The sequence below is a fragment of the Bos javanicus genome, chromosome X (assembly GCF_032452875.1).
Source record: "Bos javanicus breed banteng chromosome X, ARS-OSU_banteng_1.0, whole genome shotgun sequence".
Taxonomy (NCBI): Eukaryota; Metazoa; Chordata; class Mammalia; order Artiodactyla; family Bovidae; genus Bos; species Bos javanicus.
Window position 1 is genome coordinate 56,502,926 of NC_083897.1, and position 18,498 is coordinate 56,521,423.

The 18,498-nt window shown below is 42.3% G+C and overlaps 1 protein-coding gene across 1 annotated transcript; it reads left to right on the forward strand.

Moving 5' to 3' along the window:
• Positions 1-2,383: 2,383 nt before the first annotated feature.
• LOC133242411 (uncharacterized protein C53C9.2-like) lies at positions 2,384-5,591 on the forward strand. Its single transcript, XM_061408570.1, has 2 exons — positions 2,384-3,009; positions 5,370-5,591. The coding sequence occupies exons 1-2, from the start codon at positions 2,659-2,661 to the stop codon at positions 5,394-5,396; spliced, it is 378 nt and encodes a 125-aa protein (XP_061264554.1). The 5' UTR covers positions 2,384-2,658; the 3' UTR covers positions 5,397-5,591.
• The last annotated feature ends 12,907 nt before the right edge of the window (positions 5,592-18,498 follow it).

An 18,498-nucleotide genomic window follows, 5' to 3' on the forward strand; every position in this document is an offset into this window, starting at 1 on the left:
TCCAGCTATCCCTCTTCTGAGTATTCATACAAAAAAATATGAAAACACTAATTTGAAAAGATATATGTAGCCCTTTGTTCATGGCAATATTATTTACAATAGCAAAGATATGGAAACAACCTTAGTGGTGACAATAAATAAATGAATGGATAAAGAAGATGCAGTGTATATGTGTGTGTGTGTGTGTGTACAGTAGCCATTAAAAAGAGAAAGACATGTATCATACAGTTTCACTCAATACTGGATTGTAAAAGCCAAACAAACAAACATAATAAATAAAGAAAAAACCAAAAGCAAACACCTAGATACAGAGAGCAGAGTAGTGGTCACCAGAGGGTAACCACTGAGGGGGAGGAGAAAATGGGTAAAGAGGATCAACCATACTGTTACCAAAACTCAGGTTTGCTGCTCACCTCTTGAAAGCCAGTACTCAGGAGGCAAACTTGGTGGAAAGGAAAGTTTGCTTTTGTCCAGTCTGCAGCTGGGGGAGAAGGCAGACTCATGTCCAAAGGCCAACTCCCTCCTGACAATCTGTAGGCAGTAGCTTTTAAGAGGGAGTTTCAGGGTGTATAGTCAGAGGGAGGGGGACATGTAGAAATAGCCCAGTCAGCTTTAACAGTCATCTTGAAATTGGTCACGTGGTGGTCTATCAATATCATCTTGATTGTTCTAAGTACAGTTAATCTTCAGTTCCAGAGTTGGCTTGTCCCATTTTCTTGACACCAGTTCTCAGAATTGTGGCAGCTTATGTCATGGCTACAGTCTGGACATCATGTAATTAACCCTTTCACCTGGTGGGCAATTCAGTATCTACAAAACAGTTCAAAGGATATGTCTCAGGATATTGTCTATAGATTTTGAAGAGGAATAAAAGTCCTTGACTTTGTTTATTGACTATTATTATTCCGTCTGGCTTGACTGCTTTTCTTTACTTCTGCTTTTTCTCACTTCTATGATTAAATTTATTCTTTGACAAAGTTTTTCTATAGACAAAAAGCAGGCAGAGGACATGGTGTGTGTGTGTGTGTGTGTGTGTGTGTGTGGTGTGGGGGGCGGGAGTGTGTGTGTGGGGTGTTCTGTCCTGGGGGGGCCTGATAGGCTCCTGCTCTGTTTCTATATGGTGATAAATGGAAAGTAAATTTTTGATGCTGAGCATGTTACTGTGTATTAAGAAGTGGAAATTCCATGTCATACACATGAAACTTATATAATGTTATGAACTAATTTTACTTCAATAAAAATACATTAGTTTTTTTTTAATTCATTGAAATTTGGTTGAAATGATGAAAGGTATTTATCAGTGTTATTTTTCTGGTATATGATATTTCATAATTCATTTCCTATGGCTCTCTAAAATATTTTTCAGTTACAAAATGTTTTAATTTTCAGAATAAATACAAAAAAGTGACCTATCTTTTTAAAAAATTTGCTTTTTACACATAGTTTCTTGGTTTAGTGGGTCTGAATGCAGCAGAAAGCCTTAGTTTACTCAGATCATCCTAGGAAGGCTGCCCTTTTAAAGCCTTTTATGGTTGCCCTCTTGAAGAAGGCAATGGCACCCCACTCCAGTACTCTTGCCTGGAAAATCCCATGGACGGAGGAGCCTGGTAGGCTGCAGTCCATGGGGTTGCGAAGAGTCAGACACGACTGGGCGTCTTCACTTTCACTTTTCACTTTCATGCATTGGAGAAGGAAATGGCAACCCACTCCAATGTTCTTGCCTGGAGAATCCCAGGGACAGAAGAGCCTGGTGGGCTGCCATCCATGGGGTCGCACAAAGTCGGAAACGACTGAAGTGACTTAGCAGCAGCAGCAGCAGCATGGTTGCCTTAAATAAGCATTCTCTTTTCTGTATGCATTCTTTAGAGGCTTGGTGTGTTTTTCGCAGCATTGATTAAACTTCCAGCTCCTGTTTCTAACATTTCTTCAACCCTCTGTTCTGATTGATGCCATTTTAACTTCATATGTTCTTTATTATTAAGGAATTTTAATAATGTTAAGAAGGCTAAAATCTTTACTCTCTTCTTGGAAGTTATTGCCACTGCTGAGATCTGAGCTATACAATTTTTAATGACTCTGTCCCTACTGACAGGAGCTGGCCTTTGATGAAATGGGGAGAGGGGATTACAGTTCTTGATTGGAATACTACAGTTTTGCTGACAATTATGAAATTAACAGGACTTGTGAACTTGTGTGGTCCTAAAGGCCAAACAAGGACTTTAACGTCTCAAAGACATAGGAGATTTCGAGTAACCCAGAACCTAGGGGCCTTGATCACTCACTGGACACCAGGTATGTCAATCCTCACTTCTCAGCAAATGAGCTTAGGGCTCGCTGATGACGAAATCGCTCCTTTGTTGACCCTTCAAGGTTCAGCTCCTATCACCCGCCCCTCTGATTCTTTCATAACTTGGCCACCGCCACCGTGGCAACAGTCTCTGTGAGCTCTACCTGTTGCGGGGCCCCTTCAGGCACCTTTTTAGACTTCTGTTACCTGTTCAACCGCCTTCTCTGTCACCCCACCACCTCCCTGTAGCCCCTGCTGCCAACAGCGTCCAGTTAGTGGCAGTCACTTTGGTGGCTGCCATTTTCACCACAGTCCTTTCTGCACTTGATCACAACTTGGGTCCAAGCAGGGACAAGTGGGTTCTTGCCGCCATGTCAACCACGCAGGAGCAAGACCCAGCTCATAGTAGCCAGAATGTAGTTGATGGTGGGGAGGACCGTGATCCTGCACTCACTGGCGTCCCTGTGATTCCCCTTGCCGAAGGGTCAGATGGGATCGCAGGGACTGCTGCCTTTCTGGCTTCACAGGCAGTTGCCAGAGCTCTTCTGGAGGAGGGTGCTAGGCAGCAGGCCACCCAGCCCACAATCAAGGAGAACAGGGACACCCCCTCAGCAGAGCAAGAGGAGGACCCAGAGGAGGGTGAAGAGGAGGAGGAGGAAGAGGAGCTGGACTATGACAGCATGGAGAAAGATGAATACAAGGAGAAAGACCATGATGATGAGGTACAGGAGGAGGGCAGAGAAAGCATAGTAGGGGCCCATGAGTTACCCATGGCAGAGTTTTGATCCCTGTTCCAGGATCTGGTCCATTCCGTTCTATGCAGTATCATTATAATAACCACGTCTTGGTTCACTCTGATTCAGGCTGCATAATGGTCAAGTGTGGCTCTCAAGAGCTTGAAGATCCGGGAGAGGGATCCATACCTTGGGAGGGCAAGGGTCTGGCAGAGGGAGCAGAGAACTAGGGTGGGAGGGGTAAGTACCTGATAGAGGGAACCGCCCCCTAAATGCCTGGGGAACTTGCCGATGGGACAGCATGCTAGAAGGTAGAGGAACCCGAGAAGCTCAAGGTCGAGGAGGGCAATTCCCTGACTGATGCAGATGTATTCTGTGCACTGGAGGGGCCTATGCAACCGAGGAGACTGAAACCCGCAGGAGGCAGCCGATTCCTGAGGCCCTTGTGGCCCCTGTTGGGGCATCCGGCTAAAGGCAGGCCACACTCAGTGCTGGCCTCTAGCGGTTAAGCAGAGGGTCAAAGCTCTCAAAAATCTCCAGGCACAATTTGCACAAGTGGAATTCCAATTCTATGAAGACCTTTATGGTCTCAACCAAAAGTATGCTGTCTTCTACCAACCTCTGTTTGATAAGAGAGCTGACATCATCAATAAAATTCATGAACCCACAGAAGGTGAATGTCAGTGGCAAGTACCTGTTCCAGAAGGAGCTTGGGAGGAGATGGAAAGAGAGCCTGAACGGAAGGGGCAAACAAAGGGCATCCCTTGCTTTTGGTTGAGGGCACTTAAAGATTCTCTGTAGCATGACCCAGGGAAATGATGAACTTGTAACAGATCACCTGAAAGATGTAAAAATAAAATTCTCAGGGGTCCGAAAACCAATGAGCTTCACCTTAAGAATTCCTCTTTAAGTCAGACGAATACTTTTTCAACAAAGTTCTGATGAACACATACCAAATGCGGTCAGACCCAGATGATTCTGATCCCTTCTTCTCCAAAGGACCAGAAATAATCAGCAGCACAGGGTGTGAGATCTACTGGATAGATGGTAAAGACCTCACCCTGAAAACCCTGAAGCTGCAGAAATGTGAGGGCCCTGGAAGTGTTGCTCTAACCACTAGGAAGGTGCCTCGTTAGTTTTTCTGCACCTACTTCTCTCCTCCTGAGGGTAGAATACTGGAGGTGATTGTAAATTGGGTTATTTTTTCCATGAAGTCTGGTCCCAAAGTCCATATTATTTTTCATGAAAGAAGCTAGTAATTATCAATATGAAAATTCTAATGAAGAGGTCCAAGAACTTGAAGGCAAGGAGGGAAAGAAGATGAAAATGAAGAACCAGAAAAAGAACCTTGAAAGGATCCAAATCCAATAGAGTGCAGCCTGGGAGAGTCCAGGTTGAGTGTGATCCAACCATTTCTGCCATACACATGTTATATTCTTAAATTTTCTTGATAAACAATGAAACTTGTTTTAAAATTATTTTTATACATCAGTTTTAGGGTTAATAATTTTCACATTCACTAGATAGTATAGAATGCAGAATATTCTGAATTGTACATCTTTCATAGGTATACATTCTTTGAGCTGTAATGATAAGACTTAACACAGGTGAGAAATTTATCAGGCCTGGTAACTGAGACCATATTTGTTTAGAACACAGTTGCCAGCACTAAGTAGCAAAAGTGACCGGAACATGCATTAGAGATGGGAGTTTGTCATTTGGTGGCCACTAAGTACTTTTTCTTATATTAACAAGGACACAATGCCTTTGATAATGTGACTACCTAAAAATTGCAAAAAGATAAGAATTTCAAGTAAGATCTCATTTAATGACTTATATCTAAGTGTTTATTTAAACTTTTGTATTTCATGTGTAAGGCAAAATAAAATTAGTTATACTAAGATTTTGGTTATTGAATTATTAATTTAACTTACATCCCTTCTATCATTTTTCTTCCTTCTTTTTTTTTTCTTTCTCCTTTTACAGATATGGACTCTGAGGGTCTGGGAGATTAAGAGATTATGGTTTATGGAAAGAGCACAGTATTTTAAGGTGGAAAGACATTTATATCCCTGTCTGGTGTTCTCCTTTCCCCCACCTCACCAGCCAAAAAAAAATAATGATAACAAACATTTTTGGCATTTGACAAGTCAAAGACTAGATTGGTGTGATCAGTTGATTGAACACATGTTCAGTTGACAGACAAACACCCTGATACCCAAGGGTCTGGTTTACAAGAGGAAAATTGTGTTTTCTCTTGTTGAAACAACAAATATATACAGGATTGACTATTATTAGATTTAGAAAGTCACTGTTGTGTTTAATTGTTCTTTTATTTCTTCCTACAGTTTGAAGGCTTAGAAAGACTTGGATGAAAGAGAAACAGTGGATTGATTCATCACAGATATGAGATTTTCTGATTTTTAGTAGTCTGTGGGAAATTTATCAAGGCTGATTTGTTCCAAAATTCTTCACCCAAAAAGTAACATCTCTGATATCTAATTTTTCTGTTTTCTCTGATATGTCTGACAGAATTAGTTCAAGTTGAAAATAAAAAGCTTTTTAAAAATGAATAAGCTTCAAATTTTTTTTTATATAAATAACCTGATTCAAATCTATCTTTGTATCTTTCTGTTCTGGCCCACCCTACTGTTGTTGAAAGGGATCATTTTCAACCATGTTTTAAGTTCTTTTATTGCGTCCTCTAATTGAAGTGGGCTTTCTAGATGATAATAGTGGTAAAGAACCTGCCTACCAATGCAGGAGACATAAGAGACATGGGTTCTATTTCTGAATCAGTAACATCCCTGGAGAAGGAAACGGCAACCCACTCCTGTATTCTTGCCTGGAAAATTCCAAAGAGGAGCCTGGCGGGGTACAGTCCATGGGGAAGCAAACAGTCGGGCATGACTGAGCTCACACACACACACACACGCATACACATACACACACACACACACACACGGCCAATTGAAACATCAAGTTAAAAACACCTTATGTAAACAGGGATAGAGGTCCAGGCCCTACTGCATTTTATTGAAAGAACCTGATGAATGACTTAGCTTATCTTAAGACCAGATAGTACTGGGCTGTTAGTGGGCTGACATAATATAGTAGCATCAGCATCATTTGGGAACTTGTTAGAATTACAAATTCTCTGGCCCCATTCCAGACATAGTGAATTGGAAATCTGAAGGTAGTCCAGCAACCAGAGTTTTACAAGCCCTTTAGGTGATTCTGAGGCACACTAAAGTTTGAAAAACACGGATTTAGGCTTTATCTATGTTATGACCAGTCTTACTTCACTGACTTGAGACTGTTTCAAGTAAATTGAATAGGACGATAAAGGATGAACTGGGAAAGAGACTAGAATTCTCAGGGATGCAGACACAAGGAAAGATCAGATTCAAAGTAGTAGCAGTGGAGAAAATGGGTAAGGGAAAATTCCAGTCTCAGAAGTATACAAACATTAAGATGCCTTGTATACAAGGTCTAGAGACATTCTAAACAATCACCATAAATTGATTACCTATGAATATACATATGGGCTTCCCTTGTGGCTGAGGTGGTAAAGAATCTGCCTGCAATGTAGGAGAGATGCAAGTTTGATCCCTGGGTGGGGAAGATCCCCTGGAGAAGGCAATGGCCACCAACTCCATTATTCTTGCCTGGAGAATCCCATGGACAGAGAAGCCTGGTGGGCTACAGTCCATGAGGTCTCAAAGAGTCAGACATGACTGAGCAGCTCACACACACACACACACACACACACAAACATACATGTAATCAAAGGAATGCATAAGAATTATGCACACATATATAGCAGACAAAAAGTAATGAGAATTATAAACAACTTATTTAGGATAGTGGCTACATCTAATGGAGAGAGTGAATAAAGTTTAATTGGGGAGGGTAACATGGTGGGCTTCAACTCTGCAAACAGCCAAGAGTCCCACGTGTGTGGTTAAGTGGATGTGTGTACTCAGGACATTTGCCTCTCAACCTCAAACCATGCTCTGTGTATCAGGGGCCCTGAATTTGCTCCTCATGTAGACCTAAGTCCTAAGCTCCAAGAGGCCTACATAATCCTCTTCAGAAGGCCTGTGCTTCTGAGGCTTCAGATCACGGCCAAAATAAATATGCCCAGGACTGAGAAGTAGCTTAGAAATAAGGGATATAGGCAGGGAACAGAGGATAAGTTAGTTACATTATATACATATATGCAAGTAAAACCTCTTGAGGTGAGAAATGGCACTCAGTGATTGTAGAGAAGGGGCAGAGGAGAGACTGGGGCCTGGGAAGAGGATCATCGGTCTAGGGTGGTGGATCCATTCTTCCCACATCACTGGAAAAGAACTTAGAGGAGTCCAAGTATGGTGGACAGACTAAAAGCTGGCCCCCAATAATCCCCACCTTCTGGTGTTCACACCCTTGTGTAATCCCTTGTCCTGGACTTTGACAGGACTATTGACTTCCTTCTAACCCATGGAATATAGAAGGGTGAAGATATACATGACTATAGATGAGAGAGATCTTTTGTGTGGCAATTTGTTATGTAACAATAGAAACTTAATACACTGAATCTAGCACAGGGCAGCCCTGGAGACAGGTATCTAGATGTGTGATCTTGAGTATCACTGAACCATTCCTGGTATATACCTGTTACTGACAGATTTGTGTGTTTTTTTTTTAATTTTTTAGTTGGAGTATAGTTGATTCACAATGTAGTGTTAGTTTCTGCTATACAGCAAAGTGAATCAGATATGCACATACATGTATCCACTTTTTTTTAGATTCTTTTCTCATATAGGTCATTACAGAATATTGAGTAGAGTAGCCTATGCTATACAGTAGGTTCTTATTAGTTATATTTTATATCTAATGGAGTCGTGTGTATATGTCAATCTCAATCTCCCATTTATCCCTCCCCCACTTCCTGGTAACCATAAGATTGTTTTCTATGTCTACACCTCTATTTCTGACAAGTTTGTTTTTAAATTTCCTTAATCAATTATATAAGGAAAAACATAAAAATAGACCAACTATTCAAATGCAAATGTAACCATTCAGGTTAATGTGAAGATATTTTATTTAGCACTCTATTAGTTGATTTAAACCTTTTACATATTTCACACACCTTTCACATATGGCATATTATGTGTGTGTGTGTGTGTGTGTGTGTGTACTCAGTTGCTTAGTCAGGTCTGGCTCTTTGCGACCCCATTAACTGTAGCCCACCAGGCTCCTCTGGTCATGAGATGTCCCAGATAAGAATACTGGAGTGGGTTGTCACCTCCTTCTCCAGGGGATCTTTCTGACCCAGGGATTGAACCCACATCTCCTGCATTGTAGGCAGATTCTTTACCACTACACTGCCTTGGAAGCCCCCATGGAATATAGACCCCCAACTAAACTCTTGACCTAAACCTTCAAATATTTCAAATGTTGCAGGTGGTCCAGTTTAAATATTTGATCTGTTACCCTTTCGTCATCTTCACTCCCTGTCATGCTTTGTTACCTAGGCACAGTAACAGTGTTGACCTTGCTTTGGAAATAGTCTCTGCAGCTGGATAGTCCATCATTCACTGAGCTGGATGGACCTATGGATCTGGTCCCAGGGCAAGGCTAAAGTATAACCACCAACCATCTTGCCTACCCCCATTTCCACACGCAACCACATACACCGTCTCTCCCATTCACATCTCACTTTCTTCAAACATATTGCGTGCACAAATCCTCTTAGTCAAAACTGCTTCTCTCCCATGCAAATAGTCACCTTGAGGCTACATTCATCAGCTTGTTCATACATACCTATATGGAGCCCATACCTATATGGATCATACAGAACAATCCTTCTTAAGAACATTTTGCTTCTCTGACAACCTTCCATTCTGACCTGTCAATATCCTATTTGATTTCTGTCTGTTACTGATAGATTGCGATGAGCTACAAAATAGTTGAGAATCTCCACTCCCTGAATGTTTTCTATTTTTGCAAGTGTAGTTTTTCACGGAGCAAAATACCAAGAAAGCTACAAAGAATCTGGAAACTTATCAAAATGTGCCTCTGTGAATTTAGAAATTCTTAACCTCTTTTTTCTGCAAAAGTTATACTATTCATTTTGGAAAATAAAATATTAATGCAGGAATTGTCAGAGTGAGAATAACTTTACCCTGGTCCCCTCCAAGAAAAAAACAAAGGGGTAAGAGGAGTAGCAGCTAACATGTTACAATTATCTTGGGGAAGGTTATCAACCCAAATAAACTATTTGTTATGGACATTTGAAGGAAATATAAGCAAACTGTCAGTTTGGGCTTCCCTGATAGTTCAGTTGGTAAAGAATCTGCCTGCAATGCAGGAGACCCGAGTTCGATTCCTGGGGCAGGAAGATCCGCTGGAGAAGGGATAGGCTACCCACTCCAGTGTTCTTGGGCTTCCCTTGTGGCTCAGCTGGTAAAGAGTCTGCCTGCAATGTGGAAAACCTGGGTTCGATCCCTGGGTTGGGAAGATCCCCTGGAGAAGGGAAAGTCTTCCCACTCCGGTATTCTGGCCTGGAGAATTCCATGGACTATACAGTTGCAAAGTCAGACAGGACTGAGAGACTTTCACTTTCACCACTTATAAAAGAATGAAAAGTGCTCCACACAGCATCCTGATATGCAGAGTAACAGCAAATTCCACTAGATCTGCTTGACTGTACTGACCAAATGGAAGAGCACCTTGCATGGCAGCCTGGGAATACTGCAAAGCTTTTCCTCATTCTGCTACTGCTAAGTCGCTTCAGTCGTGTCAGACTCTGTGTAACCTCATAGATGGCAGCCCACCAGGCTCCCCCGTCCCTGGGGATTCTCCAGGCAAGAACACTGGAGTGGGTTGCCATTTCCTTCTCCAGGGCAGGAAAGTGAAAAGTGAAAGTGAAGTCACTCAGTCGTGTCCGACTCTTCACGACCCCATGGACTGCAGTCTACCAGGCTCCTCCATCCATGGGATTTTCCAGGCAGGAGTATTGGAGTGGGGTGCCATCACCTTCTCCATCCTCATTCTGGACCCTACTCAAACATGATAGCCTTTTAGTGTACTCAGTAAATGGGTAGAATTATTAATAGTGCTCCCAAGTAAGATATATGATACCTTCAAAACCAAAAGAAGCTCATTAGTAGGGGCCAGATGCATCAACTTGTCCTTCCTCTTGACAGAATATTTCAATGTTCTGTAGACCAGTAACCCCCTAGAAAATTCACCAAGAAAGCCAGTCCCTGAATTTTTATGGGGTTCATTTCCCATTCTCTGGAATGCATTCCTCTCAACCAGGTGTCTAGGATTGCTGTTAAATCCTGCTCATCCGGTTCAATTAGCATGGGCTTCCTAGGTGGCTCAGCGGTAAAGAATCTGCCTACAGTGCAGAAGATCCAGGTTCCATTCCTGAGTCAGAAAGATTCTCCTGAAGTCAGAAATGGCACCCTACTCCAGTATTCTTCCCTGGGAAATTCCATGGACAGAGGAGACTGGTGGCCTACAGTCCACGGGGCCACAAACAGTCAGACACAACTGAGCACACACATCCATGTAATGGGACAGTGTAATTTCCCATGGTATGGAGAGATGATCAAGATCCCCAAGGATTAATTGTTGACACAAGTCTGGAGAATTGATATAGCCTGGTGAAGGTAACTTGCTTGCCCTGACAGCTATAGTCAAACTGCTGCATATGGTCTTTATTTCCAAATACAGGGGAGAAAAAACTTCACACCAGATGCCAGGGGATATGTTGCTTTTCTGCAGCAAAGAAATCTTAAATAGCATCTACAATTGAGTTCATCATTTGACTACTTTTATAATAATCCAGTTATTCTTGAAAATCCATCTTTCCCCTGCACAGGCCAAATAAGAATCTTGAATGGGCATGTGATGAGAATCTTCACTGTGTGAATATTTAAATTCCTAGATGGTGGTGCTAATCTCAAGATTCCTCCAGGAATACAACATTGCGTTTGGTTTGCTATATTGGTAGGTAGAGACAGTTTTAGTGCCTTTCGCTTGGCCTTCCCTGCAGTAATAGTCCATATTCTATGGATCAGGAAACCAACGTGGGGATTCTTTCAGTTTCTGAGTATGTCAATTTCACTTACACATTCTGTACTGGGGATAACAACAGCATCAGATCAGATCAGATCAGTTGCTCAGTCGTGTCCGACTCTTTGTGACCCCATGAATCCCAGCATGCCAGGCCTCCCTGTCCATCACCAACTCCCGGAGTTCACCCAGACTCATGTCCATCGAGTCAGTGATGCCATCCAGCCATCTCATCCTCTGTCGTCCCCTTCTCCTCTTGCCCCCAATGCCTCCCAGCATCAGAGTCTTTTCCAGAGTCAACCCTTCGCATGAGGTGGCCAAAGTACTGGAGTTTCAGCTTTAGCATCATTTCTTCCAAAGAAATCCCAGGGCTGATCTCCTTCAGAACAGGCTGGCTGGATCTCCTTGCAGTCCAAGTGACTCTCAAGAGTCTTCTCCAACACCACAGTTCAAAAGCATCAATTCTTTGACGCTCAGCCTTCTTCACAGTCCAACTCTCACATCCATACATGACCACAGGAAAAACCGTAGTTTGACTAGATGAACCTTTGTTGGCAAAGTAATGTCTCTGCTTTTGAATATGCTATCTAGGTTGGTCATAACTTTCCTTCCAAGGAGTAAGCGTCTTTTAATTTCATGGCTGCAGTCACCATCTGCAGTGATTTTGGAGCCCCCAAAAATAAAGTCTGAAACTGTTTCCACTGTTTCCCCATCTATTTCCCATGAAGTGATGGGACCGGATGCCATGATCTTCGTTTTCAGAATGTTGAGCTTTAAGCCAACTTTTTCACTCTCCTCTTTCACTTTCATCAAGAGGCTTTTTAGTTCCTTTTCACTTTCTGCCATAAGGGTGGTATCATCTGCATATCTGAGGTTACTGATATTTCTCCCAGCAATCTTGATTCCAGCTTGTGTTTCTTCCAGTCCAGCGTTTCTCATGATGTACTCTGCATATAAGTTAAATAAGCAGGGTGACAATATACAGCCTTGACGTACTCCTTTTCCTATTTGGAACCAGTCTGTTGTTCCATGTCCAGTTCTAACTGTTGCTTCCTGACCTGCATACAAACTTCTCAAGAGGCAGATCAGGTGGTCTGGTATTCCCATCTCTTTCAGAATTTTCCACAGTTTATTGTGATCCACACAGTCAACGGCTTTGGCATAATCAATAAAGCAGAAATAGATGTTTTTATGGAACTCTCTTGCTTTTTCATGATCCAGCGGATGTTGGCAATTTGATCTCTGGTTCCTCTGCCTTTTCTAAAACCAGCTTGAACATCAGGAAGTTCACGGTTCACATATTGCTAAAGCCTGGCTTGGAGAGTTTTGAGCATTACTTTACTAGTATGTGAGATGAGTGCAATTGTGCAGTAGTTTGAGCATTCTTTGGCATTGCCTTTCTTTGGGATTGGAATGAAAACTGACCTTTTCCAGTCCTGTGGCCACTGCTGAGTTTTCCAAATTTGCTGGCATATTGAGTGCAGCACTTTCACAGCATCATCTTTCAGGATTTGGAATAGCTCAACTGGAATTCCATCACCTCCACTAGCTTTGTTCGTAGTGATGCTTTCTAAGGCCCACTTGACTTCACATTCCAGGATGTCTGGCTCTAGGTCAGTGATCACACCATCGTGATTATCTGGGTCGTGAAGATCTTTTTGTACAGTTCTTCTGTGTATTCTTGCCATCTCTTCTTAATATCTTCTGCTTCTGTTAGGTCCATACCATTTCTGTCCTTTATCGAGCCCATCTTTTCATGAAATGTTCCTTTGGTATCTCTGATTTTCTTGAAGAGATCTCTAGTCTTTCCCATTCTGTTCTTTTCCTCTATTTCTTTGCATTGATCGCTGAAGAAGGCTTTCTTATCTCTTCTTGCTATTCTTTGGAACTCTGCCTTCAGATGTTTATATCTTTGCTTTTCTCCTTTGCTTTTCAATTCTCTTCTTTTCACAGCTATTTGTAAGCATAGCAGGAGATACATCACTGACTTGAGTAAAATCTCCACAGTGGCATTTTGAGTCTCTGGGAATTAGGGTTACTTCAGAGTCAGTGTCTAGTAATCTTTTTAAAATATATGATTATTTCCCTCTTTCTTCAATGCAGTTACCCTGATAAATGGAGACAAGTCCCTTTAGGGAAGACTTCCCTGATGGTCCAGTGATTAAGGGCTTGCCTGGTGGCTCAGATGTTGAGGAATCTGCCTACAATGTGAGAGACTCCGGTTCTATCTCTGGGTTGAGAAGATACCCTGGAGAAGGAAGTGGCCAACCACTCTGGTATTCTTGCCTGGAGAATTCCATGGACACTGAGGAGCTACAGTCCATGGACTCGCAGAGTCTGACACAACTGAGCAACTATCACTTTCACTTTTTTCAAATGCAGATTTACAATATTTCATTTGACTGGGTAGCAGAGTCCTTTTTAAAGGAGATCTGGCCTCATCTTTGTTCACAGGGCATTGAATTTTTGAAGTGGCTCAAGTATTGGAGTTGAGTTCAAGAGGACCTGTGAATTTTTACCATAGTCATTCAAGTCAGAATTCTATTCATTAGATATAGAGCTGTCTAATTTATACAGATGAAGTACAACTTAGTAAGCTGCTCATCTAATTTAGTTCTAGGGACACCACAATCAACTTGTCAACACTAAAGCTCATTGTGAGTGAGAAAGTTCTTATTACTACTTAACTTATTATGGTAACCATACCCATCTTGTCTCTGGCAAATACACGTCACCACTTGGCTCTTTCCAAACCAGGAATACAATGTCCCCCTTCAATGCAAGAAGTTTAATTTGAAGGCAGCAGTTCCCAATCATTTATGCCCTACAAAGATTACACATCACAGAGTCTTCAGTGATGCTGATGCTCCCCTCATGAATGTTTCTGACAGCTTCGTTAAAGACAGAGTCCTCTGGATTTTCTGGATGTCACAGTGGGGTGTTGAGAGTAGGTCTTAAGTGGTAAATCCACTCTATCCTTTCAAAGTCTCTAAACCTTTAGATACCTTCATTTCCAGTGTTCTAAGGAAGTACTGGCATTTTGACTTCACTTCGTGTAGAGTGCCTTTGGGTCCATATTTGGTCCAACTAACAGCAAATTGTTATAGTCACTCTCCCCATTCAAACTGATGTATTAAATATGGAATCTCTACCTAGTGAGACTATATCAATAAATTTGGCCCAATCCAACATATCTTTTAACATCCTGATCCAAAAACTTCAGAATCTATTTTCACACTTTTCCCCCAAATTTCATTAATGTAAGTGGACAAAATCATACAACTGTTTTGATGTGTATAACACCTCCTTGAAGGCTATGCTTTTTTCTCATGCTCTGAAAGCTGCTAGGATTTGAAAGTGAAAGTGTTAGTCACTCAGTCCTGTCTGACTCTTTGTGACCTCATGGACTGTAGCCCACCACGCTCCTCTGTCCATGGAATTCCACAGGCAAGAATATTGGAATGGGTAGCCATTCCATTCTGTAGGGGATCTTCCTGACCCAGGGATCAAACCCAGGTCTCCTGCACTGCAGGCAGATTCTTTACTGTCTGAGCCAACAGGGAAGCCTTCTAGGGCTTGAGTCTGGTTATAGTTTTTTTTTTTTCTTTTAATAAGGATAAACTTTATTTTTATAGCACAGATCATTATTACTCCTGTATCCACAATCTTTACTTCAGTTAAAAGCAAATGTGCTTTTTGCTAACATAGGAGAGGAAATATTTTCAAGTTGGCAGCCTTAAGGGTTTTTATTTTATTTTAATTGGAGGACAATTGCCCCTCAACCTTGCATTGGCTTCATGCCACACAACAGTGCAAATCAGTCATAGCTATGTGTACATCCCCTCCCTCCTGATCCCCCCCTCACCCCCACCCCGCCCTCCAAGCTGCCACAGAGTGCCAGGCTGGACTCTTTGTGCTACACAGCAGCTTCCAACCAGCTATCTATTCCAAATGTGGCAGTGCATACATGTAAATACCATTTCCCCAATTCATCCCACCCTCTCCTTCCCCCACCACATCCATGAGTCTGCTCTCCATGTTCGTGTCTCCATTCCTGCCCTGCAAATAGGTTCATCAGTACCATTTCTCTAGATTCCATACATATATGGGTCTTGGGACTTCCTTGGTGCTATTGCTGCTGCTGCTGCTGCTGCTGCTAAGTCGCTTCAGTCGTGTCCGACTCTGTGTGACCCCATAGATGACAGCCCACCAGGCTCCTCCATCCCTGGGATTCTCCAGGCAAGAATACTTGGTGGTCTAGCGCTTAAGACTCTACACTCCCAATGCAGGGGGTGGTGCAGGTTCAGTTTCTGGTCAGGAAACTAGAGTCTTCATGCCACAACTAAAGATCCCATATGCTGCAACTAAGACCCAGTACAGCTGAAAAACAACAAAACAAACAAAAAAATACAAGTCTGGTTATAGATCCAAAAGCAATGGTAACTATGTGATATGATGGAGGTGTTAGCTAACACTGTGGTGGGGATCATTTTGTCATAACACATTGTATACCTTAAATTTACATAATATTATATGGCAATTGTATCTTCATGAAGGTAGGAAAATAAAAATAAAAACAATGATACTTGGTGTGAGTAGATCCTGATGAGAATCTATAGTCTCTTGCAGGTCAGTTACCTCAGGTTAGGCCATTATAGGTTTTTAATACTAGGAAAGACTGATCTTTTCACACACAAGTGTAAAGGCTGCTACTAATAGCAAAGGTAGATTGGCAGAATTTATGGTTTCAAGGATTTCAGTTTCATCATGTTTTTGATCATGTTCTGAATGTCCCTATCTAAATTTTCATTGTGCATTTACTTTTGCATCAATGTTCTTACTTTAACATAAAAGAATTCATGAGGCTGGAAAATAAATTTTCATTGTACTTCAGTCCTTAACAAGATTATACTTTAGTTTTGCTTTTATTCAGAAATCTTAATCTTATGGCTACATGAGATAACAATTATTGCTTAGAGCAGTCAGAGATGTGATTTGCTTCCCTACTGGGAACTTAATCTGGGAATTTAAAACCCTGAACTCATCATTTTCTTTCCTAAGTTCTCTGAAACATGTAAAAGGAAACAGTCAACCTCATTATAATCCTTATTTTCAATAAAATGTTTTATGGCTGCAAGTGTTTTTCAGTTACTCAAACTCTTGCCATGTATATGCATTTGCTTCAAGGTGTCTCAGTTCAGTTGTTCAGTCGTGTCCAACTCTTTGTGACCCCATGGACTGCAGCACGCCAGGCCTCCCTGTCCATCACCAACTCCTGGAGTTTACTCAAACTCATGTCCATTGAGTCAGTGATGCCATCCAAACATCTCATCCTCTGTCATCCCCTTCTCCTCCCACCTTCAATCTTTCCCAGCATCAGGGTCTTTTCAAATGAGTCAGTTCTTCACATCAGGTGGCCAAAGGTGTCTACAGGTGATGATATAAGAAACTGTATTGCTGCTGTATACCGCAAGCTGTCAACTGTGCCCTTTGCCAATGGAAAAAGTTATTAATGTCTTGAAATATAATCAGATCGGAGAACAAATTCAGGGGACGCATCCTTGAAGCAGTTCCTCTGAAACTACTTCTGATATCTGTTCTGGCCATTATTATGCATAACAAATTATCTCTAAAATAGTGGTGTAGTACAAAATTTTGTTTAGCCATCACATTTTGTAGATCAAGAATTCTTAGATGGCATATCAGAAAAGATTCTTCTCTGGTTCATTATACCGTGGGCCTCAGCTGGATAGACCTGAAATCGAGGAGTCTTTCATTAGCTGGGGAATGCAGTAACATGAAGGTACATTCACTCATACATAAGATGCCTGGATTGAAAAGACACAAAAACTAGGATTGCCAGTTAGAACACATGCATGCATATGAACTCTCTAGATGTCTTGGCTTCCTTAGAGCATAGTGGCCTCAGGATAGTTAGACATATTATATGGCAGCTCAAGAATTCAAAGACAAGTGTTACAGAATACCACATGAAAGTTGCATTGAATTTCATGATCTGTCCTTGGAAGTCAAATAGTATCACCTTCAGCAAATCTATTAAATGAAACATTCCCTCCAAACCTGCCCAGTTAAAAAGGCTAGGGACATAGACCCCAGTTCTCAGTGGGATATAGCAATATTCTCAAACAGCATGTGAGATGGAAGATGATGTCACAGATTTCTTTGGAAAAAAAAAATATTTTACAACCTAAGATACATACAAAGAAGGAACCGTGAGATAAGTAAGAACATTAGAGTCACAGTATAGCTAATACACCCATGGGTAAAGGACTGGCAAACAGCAAGATAATCACAACTGCCGAGTTTCTCCCCAAGGAGAGGTCTGAGTGCCAAATCGGGCTCCCCAGCTTGGTGTCCTATACCAGGAAGATGATCTCCCAGAATGTTTGGCTTCGAAGGTCAGTGTGGCTTGCTTTCATAGGATCCAGAGGGCTTCCCTGGTGGCTCAGACAGTAAAGAATCCATCTGCAATGTGAGATATCTTGGTTCTATCCCTGGGTTGGGAAGATCCCTTGGAGGAGGGCATGGCAACCCACTCCAGTATTCTTGCCTGGAGAATCCCCATGGACAGAGAAGCCTGGCTGGCTACAGTCCATGGGGTTGCAAAGAGTCAGACATGACTGAGCAACTAAGCACAGAGGACTGTAGGAAACAGAGACTCCGCTCTTAAAGGGTGCACACAAAATCTAACTAACATACTCTAAGACCAAGGGAAGAAGTAGTAATGTGAAAGGAGCCTAGAGCGAACCAACTTGCTGATCTTGGAGAGCCTTCTAGAGAGTCAGAAGGCAACTGGGACTCAACCTGGAGACACAGACACTGGTAGCAGCCATTTGGGGAAGCTTATTCTACTATGAGGGCTTCCTAGTGGCTCAGACGGTAAAGAATCAGAGGAGCCTGGCTGGCTACAGTCCATGGGGTTGCAAAGAGTTGGACAGGACTGAGTGACTAACACTCTCACTTTAACTATTCTACTATGAAGACATTTTGTAATCCTTCCTCTAGCTTATGGGCACCTGGTTCCAGCCACGCCTGCCAGCCAGTCAATCCCAATTCTGGGACTCATCAGGCCAAGAAGTTAGCCATGCAAGGACATAGTTCCACCAATCAGAAGGCCAGCAGCAGCTGCAGTTCCTCCCTAACACTCCAGCCACCTCAAGACCCCATGGCCCCTGTAGCCAGCTGGGTTCAGATTCAGCTCCACCTACCCACAGGCTGATATCATCTTAGGGACCCCTGGGCTTCACATCCACCACTCCAGAACCTTAATCCACCCATCCGTGGGCTGGCATTGCCTTGGGATTCCCCAGGGCTCTGTAGCTAACTAACTCAAGACCCGGCTCTGCCCACCAGTGGCTAGCAGCTCCCACATCAGGCAGGACT

What these genes read in the sequence shown, in the direction of transcription:
- LOC133242411 (XM_061408570.1), top strand. Translation starts at nt 2,659, where the DNA reads ATGTCAACCACGCAGGAGCAAGACCCAGCTCATAGTAGCCAGAATGTA. An exon ending in AGAAAGACCATGATGATGAG is followed by an intron (nt 3,010 to 5,369) that starts GTACAGGAGGAG and finishes TTCTTCCTACAG; the next exon opens with TTTGAAGGCTTAGAAAGACT.